Consider the following 16,196-nt stretch of genomic DNA (forward strand, 5'->3'; position numbering starts at 1 on the left):
AGAAGGATGAGGGGGGATCTGATTGAAACCTACAGAATACTGAAAGGCCTGGATAGAGTGGACGTGGGGAGGATGTTTCCATTAGTAGGTGAGACTAGGACCCAAGGGCACAGCCTCAGAGTAAAGGGAAGACCTTTTAGAACAGAGATGAGGAGAAACTTCTTTAGCCAGAGAGTGGTGAATCTATGGAATTCATTGCCACAGAAGGCTGTGGAGGCCAGGCCATTGAGTGTATTTAAGACCGAGATAGATAGGTTCTTGACTGGTAAGGGGATCAAAGGTTACGGGGAGAAGGCGGGAGAATGGGGTTGAGAAACTTATCAGCCATGATTGAATGGCGGAGCAGACTCGATGGGCTGAATGGCCTAATTTCTGCTCCAATGTCTTATGGTCTTTCCCTATACTGTCAGAAATGCTTCCTTTACAACTACATATCCATTTCACTTTCAAATTTACTATCGAGTCTGCTTCCACTACCCTTCTAAGAAGCACATTTCGAATCATAACAACTAACACATTAAGAAGAAATTTTCATTGTCCCTCAGTTTCTTGAGCCAATTTTCTTAAATATGCGTGTCCTGGGTGTGTGACCAACCCGCCAGCCAGTGGAAACAAGTTCTCCCTATCTATTCTGAGCGGCTCAATTAAATCGCCTCTTAACCTTCTCTGCTCTTAAGAGAGTGATCCCAGTTTCCCTAGTTTCTCCACATAACTGGAAGTCGAGGGATTTCATCCCTGGTACCATTTTTGTAAACCCCCACTCCACCCTTCCCAAAGCAGTGACGTCCTTCCTAAACTGTGGTGCCCAGAACCGGACACAAACTTTCTCTGCCACCTTTGCATTCATGTGCTCGCTAAGTGATTACCTTGTTCCCCGTATATTGTTGGTGGGAGGTGGTGTTGGAAGAACTGAGGCGGTAGGTCTCCTGGCCCAGTGACTGGGGGGTAATAGGCCGCATGTGAGTGAGGGATGAGATGAGGGTGGTGCGTGATGTATGGAGGCAGGTGATGGGTTGGTGAGATGGCCGATGGGTAGCTTGGCGGGTAGCATTCCGGAGACTGCGGAGTGACCACAACCCTGCGGACCCCAGTGTTATCCTCGATCACCTGTGATTGGCAAGGAGAGAGAAAGAAATTAACATGCTCCTCATCACATCTACTGATTGGAGAGGCATCCCCTCCAAATCTAACCCTGCGCTTTTATAGCGCCTCAGGATTACATAAAGCAGAGTGTAGAAACATGCCATTCTGCCCGACTACTCTATGCTAGCATTGATGCCCACGCAAGCCTCCTTCCACCCAACTTCATTCCATTCAATCAGCAATTCCTTCTCGTCCTCGTGTTCAATAACAGGTTGGCCGTTATCGTATTGCTGTTTGTGGGAGCTTGCTGTGCACAAATTGACTCCACATTTCCTACTTTACAACAGTGACTACACTTTGTCACGACTCACTGGGGATCGTGCGCTGTAATATCGAGCCCCACTGCTCCCCGAGCCACAACAAATGGGAAAAGTTTGATTAGGCCACCAACTTGCCCCAATTCTACCTAACTGTTTAATTTGGGTTAACAGAATACAAGCACCAGGTTTGTAAACTTAATAAGTAAATAACTGTTTATTAAACAAATTATCCATAATCAATGGCAAAAGCAAGAAACATGAACTGCTAACATTTAATTCTATAACTTAAACTCTACCCCTTCTTAACCCGTATATACAAACACACACACACATAAGACATACAAAACATGGATTTTAAGGGTTAAATAAAACAGTTCAATAACACCAATCCGGAGAATGGGATTAGATGGGTTGATTTTGATTGATGTCTTCCCAAATTCCTTGCAGTTCATTGTTAATGACATAAGATGGTCTCCCAGCACTTTCAGTCTGTAGTTCACTGATTGGAAATTTGCTTTTCAATGCCTCTACTGGGGATTTTCCCCTTTTCCGCTTGACAGGGTTTTTTTTTCAGAGAGAGCAGGTTACAGAGATATGAAGAAAAAGCCAGTTAGCTAGCCTTGTAGGTTTACTGGAATCTTACACACACAGGACAGAGAGGTTTTAGGTGTGTTCTCTTTGCAGGCTAGGATCTCCCTGCTCACTGCTATCACACAAAACCTTGGGCACCTGATCAGGAGCCAATAAAAATGTGGTTGCTAGGCAGTTCCACTTTCTGGCACCATTTTGTCCAACCTGGCACAGTCTGTTCCAGAAGATGTTCCAGACATTGTATATTCCACATCCTGTTCCAGGGAACATATCTTTCAACTGCAGCCATGGTAGTTTTTAAAGCCACAGTCCAATTTTAAAGCCACAGTCCAAGTAAAACAGAAATAGGTTCTTTACATGCCTACATCCTTAAAAAGAGATGAAACACCATTTCAAAAATGCGTTTCATCACAAGGTAAGAGACACGTGGACAACAAGATACAAGACTTACGTTCATTCGTTCTTCTTCCACCTTATAAAATCTTAAGAATTTCCTACCCCTTTAATTTATTTCAGTATTTTGCTCCTGGGACAATGCATCCGTGATCACATTGGGGAGAATTTTCTTCCTGTCGGGGGGGGATGGGAACTGAGTGGGAGTGGGCGCACAGCTGATCGCCGCCCGCAATCGGCTGCAATCTGCCATTTTACGTGGGCGGGCCAATTAAGCGCTGAGAAGCGCTGAGCGCTCCTTGTGCCGGGGGGGGGGGAGTAGGCTGAGTCGGGGCCTGCGCTCCTTCACGCATGCGCGCAAACGAGTGCAAAAATCTCCCTGAGGCACGGAGCTGCCTCAGGGAGATTAGTTTGATTTTGAAAAAATTTAAATAAAGAAAAAAAAAAATGTTTTAAGACAGTGTCACAGGAGCTGGGACACGTCAATGAATCTTAACAAAAATTTTTATTCAATTTATAAACACTTCATGAAACCTCATCCCGCCCGTGGACGAGGTTTCGTGGTAAATGCGAAGGCCGCCTGGGCTCTTCGCCTGCCCCCCCGCAGCTCCGTTAATTGATTAAAGTGGTTTTTAAATGGCCTTAACAGGCCTTTGACAGTTTGGTGGGCGTACAGCCGACTCCGGTGCGCGCCTGCCGAACCAAAGATCAGAATGACGCGTGGCGTCACACGCCCGACGTTACCGCGCGTCACTTTATGCGTCAGTAAGTGGGGCCCGGGGTAGCTCGCCGACCAGAAGATTCAGGCCTTTATCTTTACCGGCAATGTGAACAATCTTTATATGGAATGGTTAAAACAATAGACTCCATCTAAACTGTATCGCATTTTGAGACTTAAACTTTCCAATGAACACCAGCGGATTATGGACAGTGTAGATTAATGTTTCCTTGTTATCGTGTCAAAAATAAGCTTCAAAGTGTTGAAGAGACAACAACAATGCTAGAATTTCTTTTTCTATTGCAGAGTAATTCCTCTGATGTTGATTTAGTTTCTTGGGAAAAGTACCGCACCGACTTCTCTATCCCTAATTTATCATCTTGTGATCGAGCTGCACCTACCCTCAAGTCGCTAGCATCAATGGTCATTTTAAAGGGTTTGGTAAAGTCAGGGGCGGCCATCACCGGTTCATTTATTAAAACGGCTTTCAGCTTTTCTAAGGCTGCTTGGCATTCTGCTGGCCATACCACTCTTGCCTGCTTTCTTAACAAATTGGCCAGAAGTACAGCTATTGTGCTGAAGTTAGACACAAAATTTTCCAATAAAACCCACACATTCCCAAAAACCTCATATTTACTGTTTGGTTTTGGGAATGGGAAATTCTATTAGAGCGTTCACTTTTACTGTTCTCAGCAACACCTGCCCTTGTCCGACAATGTGACCTAGGTAAGTCATCCTCGCTTTTGCACATTCGCTCTTGGCCAGATTTGTGACTAAGCCAGCCAACTGTAATTGCTTAAACAGGTCCTCTAATTGCTTTACATGGTCTTCCCATGTGTTACTATATATTATGACATCGCCTAAATAAACCACACAGTCAGGTACTTCAGCTACGACTCGATTCATAAGTCTCTGAAATGTAGCTGGGGCATTTTTAAACCCAAAGGGCATCACTAGATATTGGTACAATCCACTGGGTGTAACAAAGGCAGATATTTCTTTAGCCCTCGATGTTAATCGAACTTGCCAGTTCCCCTTCAATAGATCAATTTTGGAAAGAAATGGGGGCACTGTCCACCCTATCGATGCAATCCTCTAACTGAGGAATTGGGTACAAATCTGTCCTAGTTTAACTATGTTCATTTTCCTGTGGTCTAGCCAAAATCTAGTGGATCCATCCAGCTTAGGAACCAACAGGACCGCTGAACTGCAGCTGCTCTGGCTGGGCCTGATCAATTGATTTTCCAGCATGTATTGGATCTCTGTTTCTAACTGAGCTCAGTTTTTTTGGGCTCAGCCGATACGGACATTGTTTGATCGGCACTGAGTCTCCTACGTCCACACTGTGTTTAGTTAACGTGTTGCATCCAGGCGAATCCCTCTAAATTTTCTTACACTTCCTAAGTAACCTTATTAAATCTTCCCATGGTTCTTCCTCTAAATATGAGAACACAGTGTCTGACTGTCCCAGTATTTTCGTATTGGCTAGCCAAATTGTAGGGGGGTCGCTTTGTGCACTGTCTACTTCTCCGTCTACCTGAATTTTACTGCCTTTGTCATCCTCCACTACTCCTGCCACCTGGCACACTTACTCTTTCTGATCATCTCCTCTGCAATGACACTTCTTCAACATGTTTATGTGACATAACCGTTTCTTCTTCCTATGCACAGGAGTAACTATCAGATACAAAGCTGGGTGGGAGGGTGAGCTATGAGGAGGATGCAGAGATGCTTCAGGGTGATTTGGACAAGCTGAGTGAGTGGGCAAATGCATGGCAGATGCAGTATAATGTGGATAAATGTGAGGTTATCCACTTTGGTAGCAAAAACAGGAAGGCAGATTATTATCTCAATGGCTACAAATTGAGAGAGGGGAATGTGCAATGAGACCTGGGTGTCCTCGTACTCCAGTCGCTGAAGGTAAGCGTGCAGGTGCAGCAGGCGGTAAAGAAGGCAAATGGTATGTTGGCCTTCATAGCCAGAGGGTTCGAGTACAGGAGCAGGGATGTCTTGCTGCAATTATACAGGGTCTTGGTGAGACCACACTTGGAATATTGTGTGCAGTTTTGGTCTCCTTATTGGAGGAAGGATGTTCTTGCTATAGAGGGAGTGCAGCGAAGGTTTACCACATTGATTCCTGGGATGGCCGGACTGACATATGAGGAGAGATTGAGTCGGTTAGGATTATATTCGCTGGAGTTCAGAAGAATGAGGGGGGATCTCATAGAAACCTATAAAATTCTAACAGGACTAGACAGGGTAGATGCAGGAAGGATGTTCCCGATGGTGGGGGAATCCAGAACCAGGGGTCACAGTCTGAGGATCTGGGGTAGACCATTTAGGACTGAGATGAGGAGAAATTTCTTCACCCAGAGAGTGGTGAGCCTGTGGAATTCACTACCACAGAAAGTAGTTGAGGCCAAAACATTGTATGTTTTCAAGAAGGAGTTAAATATAGCTCTTGGGGTGAAAGGGATCAAAGGGTATGGGGAGAAAGCGGGAGCAGGCTATTAAGTTGGATGATCAGCCATGATCATAATGAATGGCGGAGCAGGCTCGAAGGGCCGAATGGCCTACTCCTGCTCCTAGTTTCTATGTTTCTATGATAAATCACTGCACTGACCCCCCTAACCATCTTGTAGGGGCCATAGAATTTCGATCTCAGGGATTCACCCTACAAAGGGTGAATAAATAATACTAATACTTTGTCCTCTGCTTGGAACGTTCTACTTGTAGCATGTTTATCGGCCCATTCTTTCATTCTGACTTGCGAAATTTTTAGATGCTCTCATGGCCCTGTAAATCTTTCTAGAAACATTCACACATAATCCATCATGGAGGATTTGTCTTTCTGCTTTAGGAACTTTTCCTTGATCACTTTGAATGGATCTCTTATTTCATGACCATAGATCAATTCGAATGGACCAAATCCAGTTGATTCATTGGGAGAATCTCTGTAGCAAATAGTAAGAAATCCAATCCTTTGTCCCAATCCTTTAGGCATTCATGGCAATAGATCTTAATCATGGTTTTGAAAGTCTAATGAGATCTCTCCAAAGTTCCCTGTTTGTTGGTGATAGACTTTAGTTGTTTGATACCCAAACTGCTGATTATATCCTGGAACATTTTAGACATCAAGTTAGAACCTTGGTCAGATTGTATTTCAATCAGTCGGCCATAATGAATGAAAAACTGAGTTAACTTTTCCACCACCACCTTCGCTGTAATTGTCTTTAAAGGAATAGCTTCTGGAAATCGGGTGGTCATATCCATGATTGTAAGGATGTATTGATGTCCTGCTTTCGTTTTGGGTGATGGTCCCACACAATCTACTAATACCCGACTAAACGGTTCTTCAAAAGCTGGTTCGGGTATTAAAGGTGCTGGTTTGATTACATGTTGAGGTTTACCTACTAACTGACGTGTATGACACGTTCTACAAAATTGCACTACGTCTTCATGAAGTCTTGGCCATGTAAAATACCTGTTTATCGATGCTTGGGTTTTCTGTATTCCTACATGTCCTGCCGTGGGAATCTCGTGTGCTACTCGCAGTATCTCCTTACAACATTTGGGCAATACCACTATCTGATGAACAACTGTCCACTCCTCATCCGTCGGTCTGTGAGGGCATCTCCACTTCCTCATCAGAACTCCATTTTTAAGGTAATAGCACTCTGGATCTCCTCCTGCCTCAGCTTCAGTGTGAGCTGACTGTGCTAACTTGTTTAACTCTGCTTTCTGAGCCTCAGTTAATGAAGACCTGCCAAACACTTCCTTTGAATAATTCTCATCCTTAAAGAATGTTTCGGCTGCTCTAACATCTGCTCGTGGTATTACTTTGATCTCTGGTGATGGACTTTGTTTAGCGATTGCTCTGGTCACCACACACAAGGGAAAAACACCAGGAACTTGTTCTTGTAACTGCTCTGTCTCTTTAGCCTCTCTCGGACTTTCTGTGATTATGGGCAATGCTATAATCTTCACTCCTGCCAAATCATTCCCCAGGAATAGATCCACTCCATTCGCGGGTAATTTCTTAACCACTCCTACAATCACCGATCCAGACAACAAATCACACTCCAATTGCACTTTGTACAATGGAACCGGGATATACTCTCCACTTATCCCGTTTACTAATACTGTAGCTTTCGTTGAGCTCCCTGGAGGGAAAACTAGGTCCTCCTCCAGCAAAGGAGTTTGAGTAGCTCCTGTGTCCCTTAATATAGTTATGGGTTTAACTGCATCATTTGATGAAAGGGGTTATCTTCCCTTTAGACAAAAACCCTTTATATCTCTCACCTACTTTATTCACTTCACCTGCATTCACAGCAGTGTTTACCTCTAGTCCCTTATTTGTAGTTAAAGCTACAATTTGATCTGTGGCATTTTCTTTTTGAGTTCCCTATTCGGACTCACTCTTACAAACTCCAATAAGTCCCATGGGCTTCCCTTGCAACTTCCAGCATTCTGAACGAATATGTCCCACTTTATTACAATGGAAACACTTAGGCCTTTGAGTTTCACCCCCAGTCTCAGTACCTTCCTTTCTGATCTGGGGAGGAGATCTCAAGGTATTCCCAGCTATCCATTCTTTACCCTGGCTACTTCCCATCCTTTCACTCTCCCACTTTCTATCCTTTTCAAATTTTTGGGGGTGATGGGAAACAGGTTTGGTTTTATGGATCAGCTCATAATCGTTGGCCATTACTGCTGCCTGTCTAGCTGTTGCAACCCTTTGGTCTTCAACATGGGTTCTTATTACAGAAGGTAGGGAGTTTTAAAATTCTTCCAAGAGAATAGTTTCTCTGAGAACTTCATAGGTAGTTACAACTCCCAATGCTTGTATCCATCTGTCAAAACTATTTTGCTTAAACCTTACGAATTCAATGTAAGGTTGCCCAGACTGTTTCCTTAAATTTTGAAATTTTTGTCTGTGTGCTTCAGGGACCAACTCATATGCACTCAAAATGGCCTTTTTCACCATGTCATAATCCCTGGAAACCTCCTTTGACAGTGAAGCATAAATTAATAAATAATATCCAGACTTGGGTGACAAGTGGCAAGTAACATTCATGCCACACAAATGTCAGGCAATGAGCATCTCCAACAAGACAGAATCCAACCATCGCCCCTTGCTGTTCAAGGGCATTACCATCACTGAATCCCCCACTAACATCATCCTGGGGATTACCATTGACCAGTAAGTCTGTCATGAGTGCCTAATGTCTTAACGTAGGATGGGCACTTGTGGAGTGTAAACAGTTTGTATCTGGTATAAGTAGACATGACGATGCACTTCATAAACATTGAAACGTTTTTGGAGCAGGGTTGTATTTCACAGTGATTAATTTCAGTCTGGTTTGATGTTTGTGCAGAAAAGGATTTTCTGCCCTTGTCTTCAAGTTTGTTTGTTCCTTTTCTGTGAGGGATTCTTGCCTGGTGGGGCACTGGTTATTGGGAAAACAATGTATGTGCTGGAGGGGATCCTTAAAGGCTGGTTCAAGAACAAATCTAGATGTCTGCACATGTCATGTGCTCTTTCCAGCTTTACATGGACAAATGGTCAACACAATGTGTCAATACCTTGGCCATTGCCTTCAATCAACTTTACCAGTCATTACAAATCCTGATAACAGGTATACTTTATTTGCATCCCATGATTCCATTCCATGCTTTATGGTCGAATATTAATGACCTCATGGTGGCTTAGAATGTCCATAGAGAGTGGTGGATCTATGGAATTCATTGCCACAGAAGGCTGTGGAGGCCAGGTCACTGAGTGTATTTAAGACCGAGATAGATAGGTTCTTGATTGGTAAGGGGATCAAAGGTTACGGGGAGAAGGCGGGAGAATGGGGTTGAGAAACTTATCAGCCATGATTGAATGGCGGAGCAGAATCGATGGGCTGAATGGCCTAATTTCTGCTCCTATGTCTTATGGTCTTATGGTCTCATGGTCTAAACTGAACTGGGCCAGCCATATAAATACTGTGGCTACAAGGGCAGGTCAGATGCTAGGAATTCTGCAACGAGTAACTCACATCCTGACTCCCCAAAGCCTGTCCACCATCTACAAGGCACAAGTCAGGAGTGTGATGGAATACTCCCCACTTGCCTGGATGAGTGCAGCTCCCACAACACTCAAGAAGCTCGACACCATCCAGGACAAAGCAGCCCCGCTTGATTGGCACCCCATCCACAAACATTCACTCCCTCCACCACCGACGCACAGTAGCAGCAGTGTGTACCATCTACAAGATGCACTGCAGGAATTCACCAAGGCTCCTTTGACAGCACCTTCCAAACCTACGACCACTACCATCTAGAGGGACAAGGGCAGTTGACACATGGGAAAACCACCACCTGGAAGATCCCCTCCAAGTCATTCATCATCCTGACTTGGAAATATATCGCTGTTCCTTCACTGTCACTGGGTCAAAATCCTGGAACTCCCTTCCTAACAGCACTGTGGGTGTACCTGCACCACATGGACTGCAGCGGCTCAAGAAGGCAGTTCACCACCACCTTCTCAAGGGCAACTAGAGATGGGTAATAAATGCTGGCCCAGCCAGCGAAGCCCACATCCCGTGAATGAATAATAGAGATCATGAAAAAACACATTATCTGGTCATTATCACATCGTGGTTTGTGGGATCTTGCTGTGCACAAATTAGCTGCTGTGTTTCCTACATTACAACAGTGACTGCACTTCGAAAGTACTTCATCGACCGCAAAGCCCTTTAGGTTGGTCTGAGGTTGTGAAAGACGCCATATGAATACAAGTCTTTCTTTCTTCTGATGCACACACAGAAACAACCAATGATTAGATAACCTGGTTCTCGTGAAGAAAACAATAAAATGTTGGAAACACTCAGCTAGCCCCTGTGGAGAGAGAAACAAAAGTAACATTTCGAGTCAATGATCAGAACTGATGCAAGGTCAATGACTTTGAAACATTGGGTGGAATCCCACCGACATTGTTAATAAACACCGGTCAGGACCATTTCTGGGTCAAGATCCTGGAACTCCCTCCCTAACAGCACTGTGGGTGTACCTACACCACAGGAGCTGTAGCGGCTCAAGAAGGCAGCTCACCCCCACCTTCTCAAGGGGAAATCTGGGATGGTCAATAAATGCTGGGCCTAGCCAGAGAAGCCCACGGCCCCTGCATGAATATTAACAAATAAATAAACGTCTGGTTCCTGGCCCCACACGGCTCAGAGGCAGGCCGACGTGGCCAAGGATACAGTAGGCAGCCAATTGAAGCTAGCAGGTAGGATCCCAAGGCAGGAGGCCCAATAGGAGGTCCTGCAGCAACTGGCTGGGCAGCAACCCCAACGGGAGAGGGTGTGCAATGGCACCTCAAAACGGAGACTCTCTTGGATGCCTGCTTAAATCTTAAAAGTAAGGAAGGGCCACAGTTCCTAGGACCATCAGTATAGAGGGAAAGCCCCTCTAAAGGAAAAACTATGGATGGGGCTGTGTCCTTTTCATTCCTGCAGCTCATTGGTTAGGCCAGCGATGACCCTCTGGCCTGCCACCAGGAGGCTGTCTCCAAGGCACGGCGACTTGGCAAGGAGGTGGTGCGATGCTGGGAAGATGCTGTTGCTGTCTGAAACTTGCCCCCCTAAGCGAGGCCTGAACTGGACTAATTGACCCCGCGCTGCTGCCTGGGTGGGTAGCTGCTATGGCTGTGAACCCACCTCCAACATTGAGGCAGGAGCACCTACCGCAGGACAGTGACCCGACACATTACTTTGCAAATTTCCACCACCCCACCCCACACCCCTGCTCCCCCCCCACCACCACGATGCCATTTCTGCTGGGCGGAGAAGATTCCACCCAGAAACTCTTGTTCCTCCGCCCCCCTACCACAGATGCTGCCAGGCCTGCTGAGAATTTCCAGCATTTTCCGATTTTATTTCAGATTTCCAGTGTCTGCCGCATTTTGCTTGTGTTCATTTTGGATGAATGAATGGGGACCAGCGCACCAGGACAGCTCCCTGTCCCCTCAAAGACAGCTTTAGGATTGTGTACACCAAATAGGGGTGACGGTGACCTTGGTTTGACCCTTTGATGTTGCTGAGGAAGGTCAGCCTGGATTCTGGAGTTAATATCAACTCCCAGGGGAATTCAGGCAGGCAAGGGCTAGGCCCTAAGCACCATATTTTGTGGGCCTGTTTCAGGCCCAGGGTGATATTTTAATCCCTGGGCTTTATTTAATTGCCAATGGTTAAGCTCTGGCCTGGGTAGTCAGGGTCTAGCAGGAGGGACTTATGGGAGGGAAGCAGAGGGAGGGAGAATCCAGCACAGCTCCTTGTGACCCCTTATCTGGACAGTGTCTTTGTGTTTCCCTCGAGCTCCCTCTTTGAGCTTCCCTGCTTGGGCCCGATTTAAACACCTGAGACCAGTAGGCCCCTCAGCTGCAATAAACCCCTGCTTTCAGTACGTTTCTTTTATTTTTACTCTCTCCCCTTCTTGCTAACACTCTAAGTCTCTTGCCAGCTCTGTCCCCGCCTCTCTGTTCCTCTCCCTCTCTATAACTCTCTTCCTCTCTTTTACTCTCTTCCATCTCTCCATTGCTCTCTCTCCCCCTCACTGTCACTCTCACTCTTTCCCCTTCTGTTATTCTCTCCCAATCCCCTCGCTCCTCCACTGTTGTCCTTTCCCCCCTCTCTCTAACTCTCTTCCTCACTTTTCTCTCTCCCCCCTCTCTGTTACACTCCCCCTCTCTGTTACTCTTTCCCCCACTCCATTACTCTCTCCCTCTCTCTGTTATTATTCCCCCTGCCTCTCTCTGTTGCTCTTTCCCTCTCTCACTTTCCCCTTCCCTCTGTTACCCTGCCCTTTCTTTCAGCTCTTCTCACTAGAATGATCCTTTACTCTGTGGAGTTTAGAAGAAGGAGAGGTGATCTCATTGGGTCATAATCCTGGAACTCCTTCCCTAACAGCACTGTGGGTGTACCTACACCACAGGGACTGCAGCGGCTCAAGAAGGCAGCTCACCACCACCTTCTCAAGGGCAATTAGGGATGGGCAATAAATTCTGGCCCAGCCAGCAAAGCGACACCCACATCCTGTGAATTAATTTTTAAAATTAAGATTCGGTGACAGTTTGACAGGGTGGATGCCAAGAAGCCGTTTCCCTCGGCCAAAGAGTCTAGAATTAGGGGTCACAATTTCAGGATAAGGGGTCGGCTATTTAGGACTCGGATGAGGCAAAATTCCTTCACTCAGAGGGTTGTAGATCTCTGGAGTTTCCTACCCTAGAGAGAGCCGTGGGTGCTCAGTCATTGAGTATATTCAAGACACAGGTTGATTGATTTTAACACTAACGGAATCAAGGGATATGGGGATTGAATGGGAAAGTGGAGCTGAGGTACAAGATCAGCCATGATCGTACTAAGTGACAGCGCAGGCCCAAGGGGCCTTGTGGCCTACTCCTGCTGCTATTGCTTACATCATTACTTTCTCTGTTACTCTCCCTTGCTCACTGTTACTCTCCCACCCTCTCTATTGCTCTGCCCCCTTTTTTGAAAATGAAGTATGGATAATTGGGGAATGCATTAAAATGCTCAGCGTATCCAAAACACAGATGGTTGCCACATATCCCTTCAGGAGTTAAACAGGTTTATTTTCAATTCCAACAACTCAGGCATTGCAACACAAATGAAGCCATCTGACACAACCCCACACTCTCTCCAACTTCCTGAGTTCAAGGAGGTCAGGATTGTTTTCCTAAACCAGCTGCTAATTCACATCCTGCCCAAAGGGATTCACGTTTCATGCAGGTTTCTTGGTAATTAAAAAAAAATGAAATTATACACTCTACCCTATCATAGACTCTACCCATCCATTTTGTCTCCTTCCACAGCCCATGTACATTATACCCTATCGTTTTATTCATTGACGGGATGTGGGCTTCGCTGGCTGGGCCACCGCTTATTGCCCATCCCTAGTTGCCCTTTAGAGGGTGGTGGTGAGCCATTTTCTTGAACCGCTGCAGTCCGTGTGGTGTAGGTACACCCACAGCGCTGTTAGGGAGGGAGTTCCAGGATTTTGACCCAGCGACAGTGAAGGAATCCAAGTCAGGATGGTGAGTGGCTTGGAGGGGAACTTGCCCCTATGTGTCTGCTGCCCTTGTCCTAGGCGATATAGGTCATGGGTTTGGAAGGTGCTGTTGATGAAGGATTGACAAGATGCTCAATGCATCTTGTAGATGGTACACACCACTGTTCTGTGTGTCGGCGGTGGAGGGAGTGAATGTTTGTAGATGTGGTGCCAAATCAAGTGGGCTGCTTTGTTCTGGATGATGTCAAGCTTCTTGAGTGTAGTGGGAGCTGCACGCATCCAGGCAAGTTGGGAGTACTCCATCGCACTCCTGACTTGTGCCTTGTAGATGGTGGAGTCAGGAAGTGAGTTACGCTCCGCAGAATTCCCAGCCTCTGACCTGCTCTTGTAGCCACAGTATTTATATGGCTAGTCCAGTTCAGTTTCTGGTCAATGGTATGTCATGGGAATGTCATGTCATCGAATGTCTCCTGATGTAAATGGTCATTGCTTGACACTTGTTTGGTACAGATGTTACTTGTCAGCCCAAGCCTGAATATTGTCCAAGTCTTGCTGTATTTGGACATGGACTACTTCAGTATCTGAGGAGTCATGAATGGTGCTGAACATTGTGCAATTATCAGTGAACATCCCCACTTCTGACCTTATGATGGAAGGAAGGTCATTGATGAAACAGCTGAAGATGGTTGGGCCGAGGACACTACCCTGAGGAACTCCTGCAGTGATGTCCTGGAGCTGAGATGACTGACCTCCAACAACCACAACCATCTTCCTTTGTACTTGGTTTGACTCCAACCAGCAGAGAGTTTTCCCCTGATTCCTATTGACTCCCAGTTTTGCTGGGCTCCTTGATGCCACACTCGGTCAAATGCTGCCTTGATGTCAAGGGCAGTCACTCTCACCTCACCTCTTGAGTTTAGCTCTTTTGTCCACATTTGGACTAAGGCTGTAATGAAATCAGGAGCTGAGTGACCCTGGTGGAACCCAAACTGAGTGTCAGTGAGCAGGTTATTGCTAAGCAAGCGCCATTTGATAGCACTGTCGACGACGCCTTCCATAAATTTTCTGAAGATCGAGAGTAGGCTGATGTGGTGGGAATTGGTTGGGTTGGATTGGTGAAGTGGATATGCCTGTGCAATTTTCCACATTGTCGGGTAGATGTCAGTGTTGTAGCTGTACTGGAACAGCTTGGCTAGGGGCGCGGCAAGTTCTGGAGCACAGGTCTTCAGTACCTTTGCCATAATGTTGTCAGGGCCCAGGCCTTCAGCCATTTCTTGATATCATGTGGAGTGAATCAAATTGGCTGAAGACTGGCATCTGTAATGGTGTGGACCTCCGGAGGAGGCCAAGATGGATCATCCACTTCAGCACTTCTGGCTGGAGATTGTAGCAAATGCATCAGCCTTATCTTTTGTCCTGACATGCTGGGCTCTCCCATCATTGAAGATAGGAATGTTCATGGATCCTCCTCTTCCTGTTAGTCATTTAATTGTCCAGCGACATTCATGTCTGAGCATGGCAAATTGGCAGAGCTTTGGTTGTGGAATCGCTTAGCTCTGTCTATCGCATGCAACTTCTACATTTTAGCACACATGTGGTCCTGTGTTTAGCGTCACCAGGTCAGCATCTTATTCTTAGGCACGTCTGGTGCTGCTCGTGGCAATGTGTCCAACATTCTTCATTGAAACAGGATTGATCCCCGGCTTGATGTTAATGGTAGTTGGGTGATATCCGGGCCATGAGATTACAGCTCATGGTTTAATACAATTGTGCTGCTGCTGATGGCCCACGGTGCCTCATGGATGCCCAATTTTGAGTCGCTAGACCTGTTTTGAATCTTTGCTTTTTGGCACGATGGTAGTGCCACAAAACACGATGCAGGGTATTCTCAGTTTGAAGATGGACTTTGCCCCCACAAGGACTGTGCGGTGGTCACCCCTACCAACACTGTCAGGGACAGATGCATCAACAACAGGTAGATTGACGTGAATGAGGCAAACTCTACCTATCATCGGTACCCTATGTATTTAGCTTCCTGAATGAAGATGCTGCTTAAGAAAGAATTGAGAATAGTCCGCCAAATTAACTGATCTTCGCATGGTCACCCTTCCCCCGACTGCTTTCCTCCAGATCAGATGGTCATCGGTTCCCTCAGTAACTTTGTACCCTGTGGAATATTTAACCCTCTCATTGTGTAGCTATCACTGCAACATCAGACTATTCAAACATGGTGGGGGGCATGGTTGCTGATCCTGATCCTGTTAATGGATAACATTCAAGGGGTTGGGGGATTGGTACCTTGGCTAATTCTGGGCCTCATCATCCCTCACCGTCACCTCACCTCAGAGACTGAGATGGGTGGAACTGCTCGACATGTACATGGTTCAGAGCAATCTCTTACCTGTGAGATGTATCCTGGTGGAACGTGAATTGGGGGAATGGATCCGTTAGGGGACATCATGGGAACCTCCGCTGGGCCTGCCAATAAAGCACACATGTAACATGAGGTCAGGAAAGGAAAAAGGGAAAGACTTGGCTCTCGATAGAGGCTATAACTCTGAGCAACATCTCAACCATGTTCACTCAGAAACAACTGCATCAGTTACAGCAATACTTTGTTTGCCCCTTCAGTTCCGCCTTCCCCATTGGCACCTTACTGGCACTCCAGTCATTGGTCAACTTAGCCACGTCTGATTGGTCAGAGCAAGAGAGGGAGAGAATGTGTGAGTGAGGGGGAGAGAGAGAGAGAAAGAGAAAGAGAGAGATAAAAGCCAAAAAACTGCAGATGCTGGAAATCCAAAACAAAAACAAAAATAAAAATAGCTGGAAAAACTCAGCAGGTCTGACAGCATCTGCGGAGAGGAACACAGTTAACGTTTCGAGTCCGTATGACTCTTTACCAGAACTGAGGAAAAATAGAAAAGATGTAAAATATAAGCTGGTTTAAGGGGGGTGGGACAGGTAGAGCTGGATAGAGGGCCAGTGATAGGTGGAGTTTGCCAAAAGATGTCACAGAC

At 46.1% G+C, this 16,196-nt stretch overlaps 1 protein-coding gene across 1 annotated transcript in view; it reads right to left on the minus strand.

Moving 5' to 3' along the window:
* Nucleotides 1-16,196, minus strand: part of fndc3ba (fibronectin type III domain containing 3Ba) — a 285,397-nt gene that overhangs the window by 165,739 nt on the left and 103,462 nt on the right. The window contains exons 3-4 of the mRNA XM_078564466.1: nucleotides 15,581-15,657; nucleotides 867-1,107 (exon numbers count right to left, since the gene is read on the minus strand). Coding sequence (XP_078420592.1) covers nucleotides 867-1,107; nucleotides 15,581-15,657 — 318 coding nt within the window. The remainder of the gene's footprint in view (nucleotides 1-866; nucleotides 1,108-15,580; nucleotides 15,658-16,196) is intronic.

Source organism: Cetorhinus maximus, chromosome 19, assembly GCF_964194155.1.
Source record: "Cetorhinus maximus chromosome 19, sCetMax3.hap1.1, whole genome shotgun sequence".
Taxonomy (NCBI): Eukaryota; Metazoa; Chordata; class Chondrichthyes; order Lamniformes; family Cetorhinidae; genus Cetorhinus; species Cetorhinus maximus.